The following is a 22,203-nucleotide window of genomic DNA, read 5'->3' as shown; positions in this document are numbered from 1 at the left end:
TATTTCAGCACCTTGTGCTTGGCACAGAGCAGCATTGCCAGGTACCCTTGAGATGCCTGCAGGTTCCCCTTTGCTCTCAACTGGAATCCAAAGACTGGAGTCAGGTTTCTGAAGGAAAGAAGGACTCAATTTACATTTAATAAAAAGGACATTTTATTATAAAATGATAGTGTGGACATTCACCCACAAAATACACAGTCGATACACCTTACAGTATATTCTGTGAAGCGCTTTGAGACGTCTTGAAGACTATATCAAATGCAAGGATTATTATTATAATTTTCATAAATCTCACCGTTAGAATACTCTTTGAAATACCAAATCATCCCGAAGATTTATGACTAACTGGAACATCTGTTGGACTTTTTCTAAATGATTTTTAAACGGAAACTTGACACCAACCGGGGCGTAGAAACTTATATATCAGGTGTAAAACTGAATTCATATCCATGATTGTGAACAATAACTGCGTGAGGGTCCTTTGCGATTGTCTCTTTCAATTTTACAAATTTGCAAAGTATCTCGGCAACTATTATTATTATTATTATTAATTGGTTATTGTCGGCAAATTATTGGGGTGGAGGGGGGAGGGCGAAGTAACAGAAAAATCGTGGTGGAAGCAGATTCAATAACAACTTTCGAAAGGGAATTTAGATAGATAGGTGCTTGAAAAGGAAAAACTTTCTCCGGGGAAAGAGTGGGGTGGGTGGGGGGGTGGGCAGGGGGTTTGGGGGGGGCGGGCGGGCGGTGGGACTGATCGGGTAGCTGTCTCGAAGAGCACACAGGCGCGACGGGTCGAATGGCCTCCTTTGGGATTACGATGACAGCAAAAACAACAACAACTTGCACTTGGGAGTCCTGTCGCTCAGCGGTTTAGAAGCGCTGGCCTCACAAAGCGAGAGGACCCGGGTTTGATTCCCCGGCCGGGCCGGGGGGTGGGGGGGGGAAACCTTGGGCGGGTTTCCTTAGTCCGCGCCCGCGCCCCGATATTAATCCCTCGAGAAAAATAACAATAATTTGGTTTCAGTTCGACCCACGACCGTTTGCTGCCGCCGCCCGCGGTTCGCCCACACGTTACACGGTCAACTCGCTCGACCTGTGCATTCCTGTGAAGCGCTTGGCGACCGACTCGAAGGACGCGACGAGGCGCTGTATTAAGTGCAAGGATTATTATTATTATTATTATTATTTACGGAGCGCCCCCCCACGCGGGGAGGGGCAGTCCGGTCCCGGAGCACTTGATTATAACCCCGGAAAGGCCATCAAAAAGGCTGGGAATCCCAATCGTGTGAACCGCATTGTTGCGTCCTATTTCTTTTGAAGAAAGTGATCAATGTTAGTGTTAGTGATCAATGACTTACAAACGTACGCAGCCATTGGAGCCCATTGACTGACTGACTGACTGACTGAGCGGCTCCTCTCGTCTGACGGCTTGACAGTTGACGTCGACGGGACGTGACAGCACGTCGCGCCCGCGCGCTGACCACGCATGCGCAGCACAGCCCGCCGCGCGCTCTCCCCTGCTTTCGCGTGGCCCCGCCCGCGCAGACCTGGCTTCCGATTGGCCCTGGCGCGTCACGGCTTCCAGCGCAGGCCCCACCCCCCCCGTAGTGTCACCATGTGAGTGGTCAGAAGACCTGTCAATCATCAAGGTATGCGCCTGTGTGGGGGGTGTGGCTCCTTCTCCCCACGCCCCTCGGCGCTGGGCGGGACCAAGGCCGGAGCGAGCGAGCGAGCAGAGGGAGAAGCGCTCGGAGTGGTTGAAGCGACTGCCAATCAAGCAGGACCTCCAATCAGTGTGGGAGAGGGAGAGCGCGAGAGCGCGTGCGTTGCGTGCGTGCGGGCGGGAAGTCGCCAGTCAGTCAGTCAGGTGGGCGTCAGAGGGTCGGTCGTGGTCGTTGTAGGGGAAGTCGTGGCGGCTTCATCATCGTCAGGGAGCGAAGAGCGGTTATTTTCTATTATATTATTTTACGAGGCGGCGGGTTAGGGAAAGGCGAGGCTTTTATTATTATTTTTTTCATTTCGGGGGTTGTTTCAGTTTCAGGTGTTTCGTATCGCCTTTCCTTCTCTCCCCCCCGACCCGACCCCCCGCCCTCCTCACACAAAAAAAACTAAAGTTAAATTTCACCCCTCACACACACACAGCCTCCGCCCCCCCCCCCCCGCCATGGGCCTGAGGAAGAAAAACAAAAATCCCGCTGTTTTAAGTCATGAGTTCGTGATCCAGAACCATGCGGATATCGTGTCGTGTGTGGCGATGGTGATCCTACTGGGGCTGATGTTTGAGGTAAAAAACACACACACACGGGAGGGGCGAGACGCCACATGGGCCTGAGGGGGGGGGGAGAGGGGGGGAGAGAGAGCGCTCGGCCATGGGGAAGCCTCGGGGTGTCGTCGTCGCTATCGGGGAAGTGGTTTGAATGGTTTTACGGAGGAGTTATTTCCTCCCCTCCCCCTCCCCCGTGTTTTTCTCTGGCATTTTCCGTTAGGTTTTGTACCTAAACTGTAAGCTGCTGACTGGCTGCAAGCTCTCCCCCCCCCCTGTCTCCCCCCCTGTCTCCCCCCCTGTCTCCCCCTCTGTCTCTCCCCCTCTGTCTCCCCCCTCTGTCTCCCCCTTCTCCCCCTCTGTCTCCCTCCCTCCCCCCCCTCTGTCTCCCCCCTCTCACCCCCTCTGTCTCCCCCCCCCTCTGTCTCCCCCTTCTCCCCCCCTCTGTCTCCCCCCCCCTCTGTCTCCCCCTCTTCTCCCCCCTCTGTCTCCCCCTGTCTCCCCCCCTCTGTCTCCCCCCCTCTGTCTCTCCCTCTCTCCCCCCTCCACTCTCTTCGGAATTGGAGCGCTGTTCCATTAAACTAAATGTTGGGGCTGTTTTTTTTTAAAGTAAAATAAAAGGTCCAGAGAGAGAAGTTCGACGTTGTGAGGTGTTCACCCTTTTTTTTTATATTTTAAAGTGAAACGCGGTCCAGGCAGTTCTTTTTTTTTTCGGTTTTAATGTATTGTGTGGAGAGTTCAGTGTTTCTCGGCTGTTTTTTTTAAAAAAAAACAGGTATTTTAATTGTTTTTTTAATTAAGCTAATTGTGGGGTCTCTTGGAAGGTCCGCTTTACTTTTAAGACCACCTTAAGGCTTGGATTTTGTTACGCAGCGCTGGATATTTAATTGAAATTCAGAGGTTAGTGTTCTGGTTGGAATTACTCTAAACATGTTAACCAGGCATCCAGCAATAAATGTTGGCTCCACGAGACTAAAATGTGGACTTGAGTAGATTTATTCTTCGGAGTAGATAAGATATGGGTTACATGGTAACCAGGTGATTCAGAAGGTGGTCTAAATCACATTGTCCACGTTGGCTCTGTCCACATTCAGCTTCTATTCCTATCAAATCAGCAGCTGATCTTTTGGAGGGGGAAGATTTTATTGTAGCCAAAATTCAGGGCCCCAATTAGATCAGAATATGATAAATTGTCACTGGACTTCTGATTTGTCACTCGGTTGTGTGTTTCAGGAGGCAGCGTGCTCGGTCTTGCCTCGCTCTGTATGTTTTTAAAAAAGTTAAATAGTCTGCCCCTATGTGAAGTGTTACCTGAGTAAGTAAGATTACTTAATTCACAAGTTAGCTATGGGTAGAAGTTTGAGAAAAACACGTATTTCAACTTTTGTGTTTACCATAATGCTCTTTTTAAGCATTCTGTTCACATAAAGTGATATAGTCTCAATTTGTTTTCATGGGATTCCTTTTTGTACTGTGATGCAGCATGAGATCACTAATGTGTTCATACACTAACTGATTTTACAAAATACAAAAAGTATCAAAATAGAGAATAAAATATAAAAGTAAACAAACCCCCTTTCTAGCTTGCTTTGCTGCCAGAGCTTAACTTTCTCCCTGTCTGTCTCTTATCTGCTTCTCCTTCTCACAGTTTATTCTTTTTGTGCTTAATGCAATGTTGATCATTTCTTATCAATTCCGTATTTGCTTTGCGATTTGACTTTAACCTCCATGGTTCTGAATGTACTTGCTGATTTATTGTGCTCTGTTTCATTCTGTGTATAATTGTTGATATGGTTGCATGTCATTTACAACTTTGAAACAGATTCGATCCAATCAAAAACAAACCATATTTATTTACATCACAAAAAAAATTCAAGCATTGAGAAACCATTGTGATGTACAGTAGTAACTGGAGAGATGAACCTATGTCTGTGCAATTTAATTGTGTATAATAATGCTTGCATTGATATTGTCGCCATATCAAATCAAAGTACTTTAGTTTTTCCTGTTAAGTGTAGTGATTATTTGTAGGTTAGCATGGAACCTAATTTGCAAACAGCAGTACTCCACAAACAACCATGAAAAGACTGACATTTTTATGTATCTGGGGCATAGTTGACTAAGACACTGGGAGAAACTTCTCTTTTTGAATAGAGAAAGCTACAGGATCTTTAATGTCCATCTAAACAGGTCGACAGGATCTTGGTGTAATGCCTCATCCAAACAACAAACATTTTGAAAAGGCTGACTAGTTTGTGAAGGCTTTGCTATTATAGCTGGATGTTTTTAGACATTTAGTTGGATTTGAGTGCATTACATTTGAAATCACAAATCATATTAAACGTCTTACCAACCATGAGTCATTTTCTAGTTCAGTTTAAGTAGAGGAATCCCCTCGTCTGAACTTTTTCTGTAATTTTGCAGTTCACACAGCAGTTTCCATCAATGGATTTGTATAACTGTTGGTTGCAAAGGGAGATTTAGAATGCTGCGATTTCAGGCGACTTTTAAAAATAAAGTGGGTTACACCAAGTTATCAACTTTTATTGTAACCTTTATTGTTCAAAATTAAGCNTTTTTTTCTCCCTTGAGATTCACATGTAACTATGGTAATAGGATTAGAAAATGTTCTAGTGTAAATTGTCTTTGGTATTCTTACTAAAACTAGCATATTACAGAGCACACAATATAATTCACTGTTGAAATAGCCACGATAAGTACATTATATTTTAGAAACACAGCAGTTTATTGTGCTCATCTGGTCTTTAATATGAACTGCAGTACTTTTACTGCAGCGTTATCTACCTTTATTTGGTCTTTCTGTGCTGGTTTATCTCCAAATTATTTTTGGTATTCTTCAGAATGTGGGTTTGGTTGTTGGGAAATAGAAAATTTCTCCACGTTGGGTGCTGATCATTAATTATCAAACAGTCCCAAGTAAGGCGTGTATTAGCAGTGCAAAAAACCTACTGCAAAATGTGCCTTCTCCCAACCTCAGGCATATTTCCTATTGTAACTAGATTTATTTTCTATTTCCAAAACCAATATCTTTATGGCTTCTGAATGCGATGACCAATTTGTATCTTTTTGAGTTGGAAGTGAAAGGATCTAATTTGTTTGAAAACGTGCTTTTAACATTTGTGACTTGAGTGAGTTTGTTAGACTTGAGTGAGTTTTCAATGTCTCTGCAGTCATTGACGCCAGCTTTCAGTTTCAAAAAATTAAGAAAACTATATCCTCTAGAATTGATGGTTTGGGCGGGCAAAACAGCTTGCAGCTGCTTATTTCTAATGCAATATGATTCGCCAGTCACTGTTTGGGATAGTGGCAGATGCAATGGTTTCATTATTGTGTTAGTTTGGATGGAGGTAAAGTTATCTGGGATGGATTACTGACATTTAAGTCAACATCATTTTAGATTTACTAGGAGATTAGTGAGATAATGTGCTGCTTGGTGTGGCAAAGCGTCATATAAACTAAGATGATGCAGGTTTAATTTTTTATCTGTGTAGTAGCCATTCCCAGTTGGGTCAGCAGTGAGGTTGCATGCAGTTTCCCTCGAGAGGTGTCAATTGGCCATGGTTCATACTTTTAATTCCTATCACTGTGTGTGTATGTGTATATTACGTCAGTTTTAGTTGCAGTCTGTTGTCAAGTGGCATGCTGAGTGCTATCTAAGTTAACACAGACTTGCTTCAGTGATGTGCCTTATCAAGTCGTTGAGACGTCTCAAAGCGCTTCACATGATATACTGTAAAGTAGATTGACTTGTATTTTGTGATGTCCATTGTCTGCAGAATATCTCCGATTTATACACAGTATTCTCATTATTTTCAGAACAAAGCTGTGTAGATAAACTTTAAATCATTTTTTAAAATTGTATGTTGAAGTAAATTAGAGTTGAGTCTTCATCAGCCAGATCTTTATGTATGTAAAAGTCTACAAGAGCTTTGTGACAAATAACCCATTTTATGGTTTAAAAAGACAACAAAACCATTTTAAATTGTTTTAAACTTTTCCCTTTTCAAAACAGTTGAGCAAAGTTCCTGCTTTAACTTTTTTTTAGAAGGATGTTATTGCTTGGGAATAAAATCATTTTCCATTTTTATTCCACTTTGCCAGAATCAAACGCACCTAATTACAGCATTCAGAATTGAGGTTCACCCATATGTAGATCGTTTGCTTTCATCCTAATTTAAGAGCACATCCTACTGCACCAGTCTGAACTTTCCCTGTTTCTCATACCAGTCATTCTTTGAGTCTATGATTGAGACAGATCATTTGTGCAGTGGAACTGTGCCCAGGAGCAATTCAAACTCCTTTTCCATTTCAAATCTTGCAGACAGAACATTGTTAATTCCATCAATTTTGACTAGATAAAGTGAAAGCATAGTATTGTAATCCACTGACTGAACTGCCCAGGGATCGTATACTGGTAGCTGTTCAGATATTGAGGAAAAACTCCCCCCACCATATACTTTATAAACAAAATCAGGCCTAAATCTGTCTTGATGAACTATTTAAAAGGGGTGGCCCTGTGACGCTTTGCAAATATTACTAATCTTAAAATTACTGCTAACTCTGGATGCTTCATTTTTTTCTGGAACAACACTGGAGGATTGCCTGCCTTTTAATTTAGTAAATTAATCTGAAGGTTGTTTGCGAGTGAGTCCCAACATTGACATGAGGGAAGAGCAATGCAGGCAGTATGTATGGCTTTGTATCACATGGCTACCAGAACCGCTTGAACGCATGTTAAAGTAAGATTCTGCATTGCCTTTACCATGTATGTAAGGTTACAACACTGAAAAACCACAACACAATAGAAGAAACTGGCATAAATGTGTCTATAAATACAGTCACTTAAAAAATTATTTCTGTAAAGTGTAGTGACTGGTGTATCGATGTGATAAAATGCAATATCAAATGTGAATTTCATTCAGGATTATTATTATTACAAATGGTCAGCTGCTGAATCCTGAAATTCACTCGGAATCTTGAACTTGCTGCTCAGGATTTTGAATGTATACTATTGCATTTTTAAATAAATTACCTGCTATTTTGGTACAATAAAGAACAAAGTGATGTTGGTAAGTTTGTATGTATGTATAAGTCTGTGTGCCTGTATTTGACAATCACAGAACAATCTTCAAAATATATTTATAAATATACACTTAAAAACATTCTGGAAGAAAAATGCAGGTGTTTGGAAATCACTGGAGCCTTACACTTGGGGGTGAAGTCCTATTTGATTATAACCCAGTGACTCACTCCTCGACATCTGTTTTTCTATTTCATTGTGCAGCTCAGAAATTACTGTGGTGCAGCATAATACAGTTCAGAAGAAGCTAATTCTGGTAGATTTCTACAACAAATTTCAATGCCTTTTTATAACTGGAAAGTGGAGTCTGTGTAACAAAATACTAATTGCAAGATCAAGCAGCCGTCATTCTCATATTTCAGAATGTATCCAAACCATTTAAAAGCCGGTCCTTTGGAACAGCAGAGTTAGGCGTGACTTCTGTCTAGTTCTTGTGCAGATATATTAGTGTTCATGAAAGTAGCAGAGGGTGCTTGATGTCTGTGAATCTGAATGTCAATAAGAGTTATACTATCAACAGGAGTGAAGACGTAGACAACAATAACTTGCATTTATATTGTGCCATTCACGTAGAATAGTATCTCAGAAGGCTTCAAAAATAAGTTGGATATTGAGCAAGGAGGGATGTGACTAAGTTGAATAGGTAGTTTTTCAGGTGGGATTTAAATATGGATAGAGGTGGGGGGGAGATGGAGGGGTAGAAGGAAGGAATTCGAGATTGGGAGCAGGATAAGATTTGCAAACAAAATGTACACAGTCACACATTAGCATAATATTAGTTGGATGAGGAGGATAACAAATGTTTTTCAGTAGTGGGAGGAAATAAGACTTTCATTAGGTGGGCAAATGTTTGAAATTAATTTTCTTAAATATCCAATGCATTTAACAATGAAGTAAATTGCTTCAGTCATTTTAACATGTAATCAGACACACTTGAACTAAAATCTGAATATTGTTAAAATCTGAAGCAACAGCTTTTGCAAAGAGCACTCACTGACAGCAAAAACAGAATGAAGATGTTTGCAACATTTTATACTGGCACTTAATCTGCTATAATCCTCCTTGCGTGCATTTCAGTACAAAACAAACACTTCAGTTGAGCTTCAGTAAAAATAGGTTTTCTGTTTCAGTTTGACAGGAAATAGAATCATTGCTTTGAGGAAGGCAGGTAGAGCACAAGTTTTCTTGGAGACAAACTATTCAATTTGCTACTTGCTGGATTTTGTTTTAAATAATTCCCTCGAAAATGTGAAATAGATTCTTTGGATATGTTCATAATGGAGAATGTTCAGGGGCTGGTGAGGTAACTTGAAATGGTAGAAGATTTACCCAGACTTATAAAGTCCTGAAGAAACAGACCTATAAAGTGATGGTAGATACCAACTTTGAAGAAATGCTGAGAGGGGACAGGTGTTTCCCTACACAGAAGAAGAGAAAACTGGGAAATAGGTTATCTCCGGTTACTCTCGTACCCTTCAGAGTCAGGTTCAGAGCAGCATTGGTGGAGGCCTGGATATAGATCACTGTCCTTTGGTTAGTGATGGGTGATGTGAAAAAAATCCTTGTATTGCTCTACCCTTTCCTGGCTGAGGCTTGTTTCACCTGTTTTACAATTAATCTTTCATGCACTGTTGTGTGCTGGATGTTTTCTTTAGTGACAGTGATGGATAGTCACGGTCTCTCACACATTATATATTAAATCAGTAATGGTGACCCTTGTGTGTTCCTCTTACCTCTCCTATTGGAAGTTTGATATATAAATCAACTCTCCTTTCCAGGCAGTCCATTGGGGAAGCCTCTTCGAAAACTAGTTATGTTGGATTTAGTCTATCTTTCTCTGTACAATACAAAACTCACACTGTTGTGATCTGCTTCTTGATGGTTTTGCTTGATGATCATTTATTCAGTTATATTTTGAGGTACATTCTGCATTTTAATCTACGCATGATTTTTTCACAATCGGCCCTTGGGTGCTTTAGATTACAGGGACTTGTCCAGTTATGATGGCAAATGATGCAGAGCGTCCAAAACTTGCTTCCAAGTGGTTGGTGATGGTAGTTGCTCGATATCCTGAATATATTTAGAAGCAGGGTCTGCCTCTTAGTCAATTTTAAACTTGGTGATATCCTTTTCCTGGTTTCCCCACTTATCCTCTTCAGTAATAATCTTCAATTATAATAATTGAATATAATAATTGTTTAGTTTCCATACCGTACAGATTTATTTCACTTGAAGCTGCAGAATACTTTGTGTTTTCTCTCATTATTTACAACTCTACTTGCAGATGAGCTCACTCTTGCAGTCATGTATAGAGCTGATGCAATGCTGGATTAGTGGAGGGGGGGGGGTGGGGGGAGAAATCTTAACTATTCAAAACATTGCCTAGAAACTAAAACAGAATTATTCCTGCAGAAATTTATGGGGATTAGTTTTCTTTTACCTGCAATAACTTTGCCATCTGAAAAGAAATTGATTGACATTTTATAGTACTTGAAGTAGTTTGTTCCAATTTTTTTTGAATTTTTTTTCAATGCAGATAAAATAATAAACTTTGTTGGATTGAGATTGTTTTTCTTTGCCTTATTTACTTTACAGGTCACAGCTAAGTTTGCCATCATGTTCATCACTGTGCAGTACAATGTTACATATCCTTCTACAGGTAAGAGGATGGAATCTGTTGTATGTCCAGACTTTTTTGAAATATTATCGCATCATAAAATCTACATAAATCTTTTTTTTAAAATGACCCCTTTGGGACTGAGTCATCTTACACAGTGTTTCTGATTTAGTAGAAACTCGTCTACAGAAATTGTGGGCCAGACAGCAGTTTATATGAGCTGAAGTTGATTCCAGTTAAACACCAGCATTAATATATTGTGCGCTGGCAAAGGCAAAATGTATTTTAAAGACCCCTATTAAAGACCCCTATTATGCAGTATGTATTTAACCATCCTCTTTATATCTATATTGTCGTTACAGAGGAGAGGAGCAGTTCTGATTCCATCAGCTTCTATGAGTATGGGCTTAAAGATTTGGCTACCATATTTTTCTACATGTTAATAGCTATCATTCTGCATGCTGTGATCCAAGAGTACATTCTAGATGTGAGTAGAAACTCTGATTCTCTCTTTTTAGAATTAATTGGGAACACGTCAAGAAAACTCACCGATAACCAATGTCGACATCTTAGTATGTTCGTTACATACAAAGAAAAAAAATCTTAGGTGTTACACAATTTTCTGTTAATTCATATAGAATCAATATAGAATGGGTACTTTACCCTTCTTTCTGTGTGTTTGCTGCTGGTTCCACTTGATCATGGCTGAATTGTGATCAGAATCTTATTTTGAGTATGTGTTTGTTCTGGGGGAGGTTTTGAGGGGAAGCATTAGTGTGATCCGTTTCTTATCATATTGATGGGGTAAAATTTCTTACACATTTTTGTCTCTTTCAGAAAATCAACAGACGACTGCATTTGTCCAAAACAAAGCACAGTAAATTCAACGAATCCGGCCAACTGGCATTTTTCTACCTGTTTTCCTTTATCTGGGGTGGAAGCATCCTGACTGGAGTAAGAATATGTTCAGATATCAGGCTACAATTTATACTAAATTATTATTAATTACATTTTATCGACACCGTTTTCTCTTTCTACAACTAGGAAGAATTCACAACTGATCCTACACTCCTATGGGAAGGATACCCCCATTCACACATGTTGTAAGCACTGTTTTCTTTAATACAACAACAATTAGATATTTATATTGTTGGGAGGGTGTCTCAAAGTGCTTCCAGAGCTTACTGGGATATGAGCTGAGGGTGGGGAAGCTTAAGAAGGTCGGAGTGAAAGGTGCAAATGAAAAGAAAGGGCTTGACATAGGCTTTGAAGAGGAGGGACTCAGGGGTGGAGTTCCAGAGAATACTCCTTTAGCAATTTAATACTGCCGGCCTTTTTTTAAAAAAACATTTTATTTTCTGATGTTTTGATAGAAAAATATTTTTCTGGAAAAACAGGTGAGAGGCTGGGGCCCTTAGTGCAGTGTAAACAAGCAGGGTGACTTAAATTGTAGAACTGTACATTAGAAAGTTATTTTCGGAGAGCAGAAAAACAATTTCGAAAGAGTGGGAGAGAAAAAGAGCACTTTTTTAAAAAACAAAAAGGAAATCGTCAGATTTTTAAAAAGTACTATTAAAATACTTCAGAAGGAATAGGAACTAGAAACTGCCATCAGTTTCAACTTAACATGCAAATCTCAAAATGAGACTGCCAGTATACCCTCTGGTCAAGTTGTTGACTCTTTAGGCTTGATTGATGGCTCAGCAAGTTTAACCAGTTGTTATGTAGACTAGGAAGCCCCCAGGTGGACTCCCCATTTTGCATGTTATCTGATGTTCACTTGGGGTGCAGTAGGTAATGTAAAGTCAGCAGGAGTTGCCTCTCGTTACTGTTCAGATCCTCCTCCCTGCCCAGCTGGAGGGATTTAGATATTGGGTCATGAAAGCATTGTTACTAACCTTGTCCCTGGTTTGATCTTTCCAAACACTTAAAATCTCTGAATTCATGCTATCTGTGAATTGTTTTCTATTTGGAGTCCTGGAGCAGTACAGCTACCTCTGTGTGTGCGTGTGTGTATGAGTGAGTGATTAGGATCTTTGAATTAGTTATGACTTTGCGTACAAGTTATAATTGTTAGATTGCTGTGTTCCAATTTAATTAATATGTTATGTGGTTCAGTTTTCAGGTGAAATTTTTCTATGTTTGCCAGATCGCCTATTGGCTTCATGCTTTACCAGAGCTGTACTTTCAGAAAGTTCGAAAGGTGATTGTTTGCATTTGAATTATGTACATATTAGCAGTTAAAAAAATCAAAAGATTTGCACCTCTTGTGGTTGCTTAGTGATATATAAGAGAAGCACCAAGTTTGCATATGAATGATGCATATGAGAAACAGCACAACTGTGAATGCAATGAATTGAGTGACCAAAATCGAAAATTAAATGTTTTCCACAGTACTCAACCTATAATTCAAATTCTAGTAGAAAGTAATACTCCCAACGTTTTCTTCTGTGTACACAAATGATTCATGTGGAGTCCTGTAGCTCAGTGGTTAGAGCACTCGCTTTGCAAGCGAGAGACCTGAGTTCAATTCCAGGCAGAGGGCGAAACCTTGGGCAAGTTTCCTTACCCCACACAGAGCCTAATAATCCTCCAAAACCAAAAACAATAATAAATTGGTCATTTTCAATCTACGACTGTTTGTGGGACATCGCTGTGCGCAATTGGCTGCCGCGTTCGCCCACAAATATACAGTCAATTCATTTTACAGTGTGTTCTGTGAAGCGCTTTGGGACGTCCTCCCGACGTGAAAAGCGCTATATCAAATGCAAGGATTATTATTATATGAAAGGATAATAAATGTAACCCTCCTTCACACTGCAGAATACAGTGAACTCCTGATGTTGTCAGGATATCAACAGCTTAACTTATGTAGTACTGACAGTTAAGCCAGGGTTGAGTTATCAGGAATTTACTATAATTGTGAACCAAAAAGTATATTTAAATTTTTTTTCCCAACTTCTTCACTGTTTCAGCACTGCTGTACCTTAAATTCCCCCATAATGATATGTTTGCCTTGCAAATTAACTACAAGCATGTCCATAGGAAAATGAGTTCGTTATGGGATTGCTGGAGCTATGCTTTATTTACTATACATGTTGAATTTCTGAGATTCAGCCACAGGATATGTATCACATGATGCTTTTTTTAGGCTTTTGATTTTCTCTTCCTTTCTCGAGGTCCACCTAAGAGGTCCGATAGGCAGCTGAACACTTTGTTCCTTTCTCCTCGGAGATGTGTAGGAAAGTCCTGATATGTTCTGGCTTTCTCTGAGCACCATTTTGTGGTGACAGCCTTGAGATTGTGAACTTGCTCTGTACCCATATTAATCACTCAACTGATATTAGTCACTCAACAAATTTACACGTCCCTTGGTACAGGTGATTCATTTAAACCAGCACTGACTGTGAATGAGACTTTGGTGCTTGAATTCTTAAACTGTTGTATCTAAAAAATGTTCAACTTGTTAAATCTTACAGGAGGATATCCCACGGCAGCTGTACTACATTTGCCTTTACATATTCCATATCACCGGGGCCTATATCTTAAAGTAAGGTTAAAATTTCAATGTGATTGAAGTTTTTTTAAAAAAAATCTGGGGTGCTAATCACACTTTAAAATATTACTCTTTAACTGTGTGCACCTACTGGTTATGATGAAGTGTAATGGAAATGGGTGGCCAAATAAATGTTTCTTGTATGATTTTTCTTTTTTAAAAATGTTAAGTAGACACTCATTAATATTGATCTTGGAACACACTGGCTGTAGAATCGACAGACCAATTATTATTTGAATATTAGATAGAATTCTTGGGCTACATTTAAGATAAGAAAGCATAAGATTCCATTTCTCTTTACAGCTTACACCGACTGGGGCTGATTCTTTTGGTGCCACATTACTTGGTTGAGCTCTTGTTTCATGCATCACGTTTGTTCTACTTCAGCGACGAAAACAAACAAAAAGGGTAAACACTGGTTCATGGACACACTTCATCAGTTTAAGTTAAATATTGTTAATCGAGCAGTTTATTGTGCCATTTTGTTTGTTGATTCATGTAAGATAACAATTGTCAGATAATTGTTAAATAATACAAGCTATTTTTGGAATATGCGTCAAATATAAAATGGTTACTTGGAAATGCTTATTTTTGGTAGCACTTAGTTATCTCTTCAGGCAGTGCTAATAACCTAAATAGCAACAGCACTAAATAGTGTATGTATAAATTTTAAAATGTAAAAATGTGATATGTCCTATGTGCTGTTTAGTTCCTGTAGTAGATGATGATCATTGTAACTAAAATATCTAATCTAGTTGTGTTTTAAGAATGAAATACTTTTTTTAAAAAAATCTTTTTGTTCTCTTCAGCTTTACACTCTGGGCTCTGCTTTTTGTAATGGCTCGACTTCTCACATTGACTCTATCTGTCTTGACCTTTGGTTTTGGCCTTGCAAGAGCGGAGAATCAAGGCTTCTCTGTAGCATCTGGAAATTTCAACACATTGACTGTCAGGTAGGTCATTGAGAACACATGTCTACCAACTTCTAGAAAACAATTGTTTTCATGTGTTGTTGACTTACTGATATTTAATTTTTGAGAGTAATGTTTTTTCAACGTACCTTATGCTTTCACTTTCTGTTAATAACTTTGTGTAATGTACAACCATCTAGGCCAATAGTGTATTTCAATAAAAATCATGTTGCAACAAGCTTCTCTTGAGGTCTATGGGATCAGGCCAGACAACTCTCACTGTTTTTCTTCCCTTCCTCCCGGCAAGTGCATGCCCACTACCCAACATTGCCCCACAATAGAGTATCTGGTAACTTGTCCACTATTCCTGTGAGCTGTACTCTGTTTTAGTGATATTTTATTTTGGTTCTTAAATGATTTTTTTTTAAATTAATTAATCTGAAATCTATGGCTGGGTCAGCTGTCACTCCCTCCTCAAGGTTTTTAAACTTAAATTGATATGTCTGTTGTATTTGTTTCCTGTATTGTACTGAAAATATAATCCAAAGGGGACTGAATGCTGAGTAAAGTACAAAAATATTAAAGTAAATGTGTGACCAAGCAATATAATAACATTGGTTACTTGAATTATATGTGTCTTTGTTTTCAGTTTTAATAACTGCGTACTTCACTGACTTGTGCTTATCCTTGCATTTGGACAGGATTAGCTGCTTAGCAGCCATCTGCCTAACACAAGCCTGGATGATGTGGAAGTTCATTAACTTCCAGCTGAAAAAATGGAGAGAACACACTCAGAATCAGATCCCCAAAAAGAAATTAACCAATACTAAGAGCAAACCTTCAAAAAAGGAAACTAGCAAGGGTTAGTGAAAAAACAAAGTCTTATTACTTCCTTTCTTTTCCTCTGTCCCCCATTTTATAATTTAAGCACCTAGCTCAGAAGGAATACACTACTTTGTTAAATTTAAATTTCTAATTTTTAAATAGTTAAAGCAGCAATGTGCTTAAATTAACATTCGTGATTTAATCTGTGGTTAGTTCCTAACCAATGTATAGTAAAAATAATTCTCCACTTATTTTGGCAAGAACACTACTTCTATTTTTCCTGGGGGGAGGGATCATGCATGTTCAGCGCCGATTCTTGACTCAAGCACTGTAATCTGTGGTTTGTCAAATTCTTAATTCAATGCGAATGAACTTGCTGAAAATGGCATGTTTTACATTTTATGTATTAGGAGAATCTGTATTCTGGTTGTTGGAATGGTGACACATACTATGCTCAATGTAGTATATACTGGGAACTTTAGGAAAAATGTATGAACAAACTTATTTTTTTAAAAAATCTCTGGATTCCAAAGCAGCCAAATATTTTCAAAGAATGGCTTTACCTTCATTGTTATCTAGTTGTCCCTTTTACAGATTGTCAGCAGTATAAACATGTTAAAGGTATTTGAAAAATGTGATCTATTGCACTCTTAGTTCAATAAAATGTTTGGAATGCACCTCAAGTCTGGAAGACATTGAGATTTATAATTTTAAAAGTCAACCATGTGTAAAAACAAATCCAGTCACAAAATGTCTTTTTGCTCTTTATATAAACAGCCAAAAAATCACACATAATGACTTAGTTGACTTTCTAGAGTAAGATAGTTTTGAAAGAAAATATTTTTAAATGTTTCTTTAATGTTTCTCTCAATTTGTAATTCTTCTTGCTTGTACAAGATACTCCTATACATTTTGTGGTGTGGATATGCTACATCATAATTTGTGATCCTGTACACTGAAATGCTTTGTTTCTTATTTACGTTGTTTTATAATCTTGCAGCGAATGCGGCTAATGGAACAGTGAAGTCGGAAGGTGGAACATCACCACGTGCAAGAAAAGCAAAAGCTTTGTGAAGCTGGATTTTCAGTTTGGGAAATGTTTTGAAGGACTGTGATATTCACAAATCTGTTGTCTCCTGCCTCACTCCTAAACCACTTTATTTTTGATTGGAGGTGAGCAAAGAAATTGCTGGCTCAACTGTTCACGAGGCTGTGCTTTTTTCAACATCAATAATGTGGTGCAAGATGTGACTTCTATGCAGTCTTCTGTCCCAAGTAAACCATTTAGGTGAAAAATCCTCAAAAAAGTTTTAGTTATTGGCCAGTCTATTTAGTTAAAACCCCATTGCTAAATGGCCAGCTCTCGTGAGTTACCTGCAGTTTCCTTGCTCTTTCAGTTTGGGATCGAGCTCCGAGGACATCAGAGTGAAGGGCAAGTGGTTGGGTAATTGGGATGAGGTACAAATCAGCCAATCAGATGCCTTCACCAAAGGCTGTTACAGTCCACGTTGTTAGTGCGACAGACTTGAATCTTGGGAGTTTATACGTCAAAACAAACAATCTGTTGAGAATTAATACGATGAAGAATGTCTTATTACCTGCAGATTGGGCCTTTCGTAGCATTATTGATTACCCTTGCAGTTTTTCCTTTTTCTCTCCTCTCCCCCAACCTGTTGTGCAGTTTGGATTTCTGGGAGATATAAACACCCCAAACCTTAAACCATGAATGAAGTTCAAGAATAAAGTTTTGGTGTATTTCTTTGTATTGAACTTCTCATGACACCTGCAGAAAGCAAAATTCAACCTCACTCACCCTGGTTATTCATAACATAGTAGTTTAAACATTACTACTAAAGATGTGTTCACAGAATCATTACATCCCTGCTGATAAAATGGGATATTATTAAATAGTGTTTATTCCACTGGTAATTATTTAGCTACAAATTATTTCTCAAGTTGGTTTCATACGTAATTGATTTCTAGTTGCAGAGTGCCTACAATTTATTCATACTCCAGGGTGAGGTTTATATTTATTTGATATACTGTATATTTTTTAAGGATCAGTAAATGTTGCCATTTGTACCGTGAATTTTATTTGAGGTTTAGTTTTTGTTTCAGGTGACTTCTGGAGAGAAGCCGTGTGCATATGCTTGACCTCCGCTCGACCAAATTTCTTATTCAAGTGTCCTTGATGTGAAAGTTATTTTTTAAAAAAAATCAGTCAAAACCACTGTGTGATACTAATTACAATAATGTCAGTAACTCAGCAAAACAGCGAGGGGGTCATTTTTAAAAAAAAGTATGCGTTAAATGAGCAAATCGGTCAGTTTTTCTTTGGGTGTTTAAGATGTTCTTTTAATTGCTTCAAGCCTGAGTCAGCATAGCGCTTTGCCCATAGATGCATGATGGGGGCTGTGCCTTAACATTGACAGAAATGTCATCAACTTCTGTAGTCTTAACATAAAGGCATCAAAGTTTAACAACTGTGTTGAGTCTGTTTCACTGTCTGTTCCTTTGTCTTGAGCAAAAGCAAATCTTTTCTGTGTTTTATGTTTTTTGAAAAAAACATCTTAATCAAAGAAAAATGTATTTTGCTGTTTATGATGTGGGTTCTGGAGCCAGCTAAATGGGGTGTGCCGCCAAAACTATTTACATGACTGAGTTACAGTATTTCAAACATTGACCTCAATATGTTTCATGAGTGGAAAAACTACTTTGCCCAGTATAGATATCTTTATAAAGTACAAGTAAATGTTCTAAGGCTGATACTCTTTATACACATGTATTCTCTTTAGCTCAAGCCCATACTTACAGGCTCTTCAAACTTTTTAATTTTTTAAATATATATATACACACACAGAGTGATTTCTATTTGAAAGAGGAATTCCCTTTATACTGACTGTTTAGGGATATTCTGTATATACAGTCTCCAGTCTCCAAAGTCTCCGTTCAGTCTCCAAATTTAAATTTCCCAAAAATCCCACTTTGTGGGTAAACTTTCTGGAACTATGAAATGCCTCATTAATTTGTTAAATATTCTATCTTATTCTTTTGGAAAATAAATGAATAATGTCCAGGATGTAATGTTTGGAGGCATATCTATATACAAATGCTCTAATAAACATCAATCATTTTCTGCTTGTACCAAACCATTTGTAGCAAACGATCAAGTACACAGGCTGGCCCAACTATCTACCAAACCACTGTTAGTATATGTGCTGCTGAAGCAACAACAGTACTCAATCACTGGTGACATTACACTTATTTGGCTGTGTGGTGAATTGTCAAGTGTGGACTTGTGGGTCCAACTGTCTACTTAATTACTAATGTCTACAACCATTTTCTTTATGAAATCTGCTTATATGTACAAAATTGATGGTAAATGCTCATACATACACATCCATGTTTTACAGATGTGTGTATCATATCACACATGGATCCATCCATCTGTCCTGAATCACTACATACAGAGGCATCTGTAGTGAATCAACTTTTGTGTGCATACTTGTCAGCCTTTACCGCATCATTTTGCAAACTCACCTCTATAATTGAATCACTGAAATAAACCGCCCTGTTTTTTTTCATTTTTCTGTGCAAATAGAAAGTTATGTTTTTGTATTGTTACCAACAGCCGAAGCATTCTCTCCCCCCACTCCCTCGGAGGCAAGTAGCAGAACAGGACAGTAATATCACTCAATTCCAAAATGCCTCAAACTCTTGTGTTTGGGAAAAGAAACAACTCCCGTTATGACTCGTGGCCCATCCTAACCACCTTCCTGCTCATTTGCTCATAAATGGAACATGGTCATAGAATGGTTGTATTTGCGTTCGCTGAAACATTTGTTCCAGTTTTGCCACGGACAGAACAATTGATTTCTTCCCACCCTATTCAGTATGGCACTGTGATCTTGTGTGACTGACAGGACTGCAGAATATTGATTCCACATGTGAGGAATGCAGAGAACCTTTGATGGGTCAAAAAGCTGCAACATTTCCCAGCTCAATTTCTTATGGAAAATATTTAAAAAATGATTCAAACCATTTTTTTAAAAAATGAGCACAAAAGGGAAACGGCAGCTAAAATATTTTCATTGTGCAACAATGCCCATTCTGCAGAATACAGTGAAAATGGGAAGTGCTGAATATCTGAACTGCTAAACTCAAGTCAAGTAAATGTCACTTTTTAACGCATTATGTTGATCAATGTAACTAACAGATCCTTTGTTGGTTTGCTTAGCATTCAGATGAATTCATGTCCAGAGAAGCTTTTTTTTTCTGCCACTAAACAAGATGGTTCCCAGTGATTTTTTTAAAACAATAATTTTACATCTGTCATTTTAATATGCTCTTTTGTGGTTTCCAGTTGCTACTCCCAAACATTAAGCTGTGAAGGTTTCTGTGAAAGATGTGTTTGGCAGTAGGGTTTTGTAGGTTGAATGTACATTTCTGATCTGATGTTATAAAACCACTATTTCTGTAATCTGGAAATAAATTTGTTGCCTGATCTATCAAATATTTTAAATGTTTTTTGATTTTTTTAAAAAAAGAAATAGACCTTGTTGTAATAGGTTGAGATCTGACCTGAAATTGTGTAATTTAAAAACACTTTGTGTACACATTCTCAACCACATAACCTGAATGTTGCCGCTAGATGGCGAGATAGCAAACGTCTGAATTAAAATGCACCTCATTTCTACTGTAGTCCAAGAAACAGCATCCGGCAGTGGCTGGAATCGGGTAATCCAAGTGTATTTCAGTTTAGCAAATTGTTTCAGGAACCTTAGCTGTACAAATGAACAGGAGGAATGTGGAAACCTCCTCCAGCACCTCTATCGTTTCATAGATGATCCATGTATCTGCTCAGATGATTTTAATGTTCCTGCTCAGTTGGTAGCGCTCTCGCCTCTTGAGTCAGAAGGTTGTGGATTCAATTCTGGTCTAGACTTTGAACTCACGTAATCTAGTCTGACACTTCAGTGCAATGCTGAGGATACACTGCATGATTGGGCGAGCCATTCTTTGGATGAGATGTTAAACGGCAGTCTATACGTCACTTAACAATTGCATCAAACTCGACCACGGTTGAGTGCTCTGAAATGCTCCCTCACATGAAAGGCACTAATAATAATAATAATCTTTGCATTTGATATAGCGCTGTTCACATCGGGAGGACGTCCCAAAGCGCTTCACAGAACACACTGTAAAGTGAATTGACTATATTTGTGGGCGAACGCGGCAGCCAATTGCGCACAGCAATGTCCCACAAACAGTCGTAGATTGAAAATGACCAATTTATTATAGTTTTTGGTTTTGGAGGGATTATATATAAATACAAGTTGATAAACCGAGGTTCAGTCTACCTCTTAATAACGTAGACCTTAAAAATCCCACAGCATTTGGAAAGAGAATTCTTCTGGCGTCCTGACAGACGACGCCCCAGGAAAAAAAATGATGGTTCACTTCATGGTTGTTTGTGGGACAATGTTGTGCACAAACTGCTGTGTTCAACAACACAATAGACAATCACTACAATTTATAAGAAATCCTGTGAAGTGCTTTGAGACTCTTGACATGAAAAGTAATACTACATATGAAATGCAAGAATTATTTTTATGAGGTTGTGTATCAATGGGATCTTAACAGCTGTCTGAACACCTTAGGTTAAGATCTCTGGAAAACAACACCTGTGGCGCTGCATTGGAGTGTTCTTGACAAGGAGCTGAAATCTCAAAATGGGGTTCACACCTAAAACGACTCAGGAGTCTGACAATTAGGTTGGATACAAAAGACACAGAAGCATTGTACTCTTTCTGGTAAAGGAAAAGGTCAATTTCCTTTAAGGGAGTTTGTACTGAAACAAGTATTTCTTATTTAACTCCTTTAAGACCTGCTGAAGGTTGAATTAATTAGTAACCAATTACTCTTCAGTGGTTTCCATCTGTTACTTCATCCAGAGAGAAAAATAAGTTTTCCAAACAACACTGCTACCTCCTCGAGTTTTTTAAAATCAGTTTCTTGTTTCAAACACTGAGCTTCATCCAGAAAAAAAGTGGAAAATCTTCCACTGCCCAAACATTGACAGCCTTGGTTTGTTTAATCAGCAGTCAAAGATATACCATTTTATAAATAATAACTAACTGGGAATTGTGCATCTCTGTCATTTCTGGAGTTGTCAACAGATCTGCCAAATGTCACTTATTTTGAGTGAAAGTTTTGTTTCAGAATACGGCCTATTTGAATGAATCTCACTTTGATAATAGAAAAGAATCCATATGTATAAACACATTTGTAGTCCAATCAGTGCAATTAGTTTTAATCTGATTCCTACAATTGACATACTTGGACAGCTAACAATCATTGGAGAGGTGGGAACAGTAATAAGACCCGAAATACTTCATGTAGCTTTATTTAAACATTAATCAGAGCCATGTTTCCTGGGGGGGAAACCCAAGTCACAACTTTCATCTGATGAAAGCGACTGTGCGAATACCACGATAACTAACAGTCGGTTTGGCTTCCGCGGAGGCCGCGAATGATCGGCTCTCAGTCAAAGTCCTCTGTGCGCACATTCTCAGCCTCAGTGTTACATTGGGAAGACTTTGTACCTACACTTTGTGCAGCTCTCATGCGGATTTACACCGTTTTCCTGTTCCAGACGCACAGAGTCGCTGCTCAGTCTCAGTGCGCAAATTACCCGACGTCGCTCTGAGTTAATCAGAGCGCAGTATTCCAGGCGCAGCGCGGACTCAGCCTTATACCTGAAGGTTTTTTTTGAGGGCTCCTTAAAAGAGTCAACAAAGGATTAAATCGATCAAGAAAAAAAAGATAAAACTTCTGCCATTATTAATTCTAACAGATTGGGGGAATGTTATCAATGTCCAATATCTTACAGCGACATGAAAGGCATGAAAAGCACTAGGAGACAAG

General features: G+C 38.9%; 2 protein-coding genes across 3 annotated transcripts in view; one reads left to right on the top strand and one right to left on the bottom strand.

Annotated features, from left to right (window-relative positions):
• Positions 1 to 1,416, bottom strand: part of zmynd8 (zinc finger, MYND-type containing 8) — a 46,464-nt gene extending 45,048 nt beyond the window's left edge. For both annotated transcript variants that reach the window (XM_007905178.2, XM_007905179.2), the window contains exons 1-2: positions 1,362 to 1,416; positions 12 to 108 (exon numbers count right to left, since the gene is read on the bottom strand). The gene's annotated coding sequence lies outside the window, so the exon portion shown is untranslated. The remainder of the gene's footprint in view (positions 1 to 11; positions 109 to 1,361) is intronic.
• Positions 1,417 to 2,161: 745 nt separating this feature from the next.
• Positions 2,162 to 19,789, top strand: LOC103186267 (translocating chain-associated membrane protein 1). Its single transcript, XM_007905185.1, has 11 exons — positions 2,162 to 2,287; positions 9,963 to 10,026; positions 10,347 to 10,471; positions 10,822 to 10,938; positions 11,029 to 11,087; positions 12,103 to 12,187; positions 13,464 to 13,534; positions 13,844 to 13,948; positions 14,350 to 14,493; positions 15,153 to 15,313; positions 16,277 to 19,789. Exons 1-11 carry the CDS (start codon positions 2,168 to 2,170, stop codon positions 16,348 to 16,350), a joined length of 1,125 nt encoding a protein of 374 aa, XP_007903376.1. The 5' UTR covers positions 2,162 to 2,167; the 3' UTR covers positions 16,351 to 19,789.
• The last annotated feature ends 2,414 nt before the right edge of the window (positions 19,790 to 22,203 follow it).

The sequence above is a fragment of the Callorhinchus milii genome, unplaced genomic scaffold (assembly GCF_018977255.1).
Source record: "Callorhinchus milii isolate IMCB2004 unplaced genomic scaffold, IMCB_Cmil_1.0 Scaffold18, whole genome shotgun sequence".
Lineage (NCBI taxonomy): Eukaryota > Metazoa > Chordata > Chondrichthyes > Chimaeriformes > Callorhinchidae > Callorhinchus > Callorhinchus milii.
This window is presented reverse-complemented; position numbering and strand designations above follow the sequence as displayed.

Coding starts and splice junctions, on each gene's coding strand:
- LOC103186267 (XM_007905185.1), top strand. CDS start 2,168: ATGGGCCTGAGGAAGAAAAACAAAAATCCCGCTGTTTTAAGTCATGAG. Junction 12,188..13,463: donor ACTTTCAGAAAGTTCGAAAG/GTGATTGTTTGC, acceptor TAAATCTTACAG/GAGGATATCCCACGGCAGCT. Junction 13,535..13,843: donor ACCGGGGCCTATATCTTAAA/GTAAGGTTAAAA, acceptor TTCTCTTTACAG/CTTACACCGACTGGGGCTGA.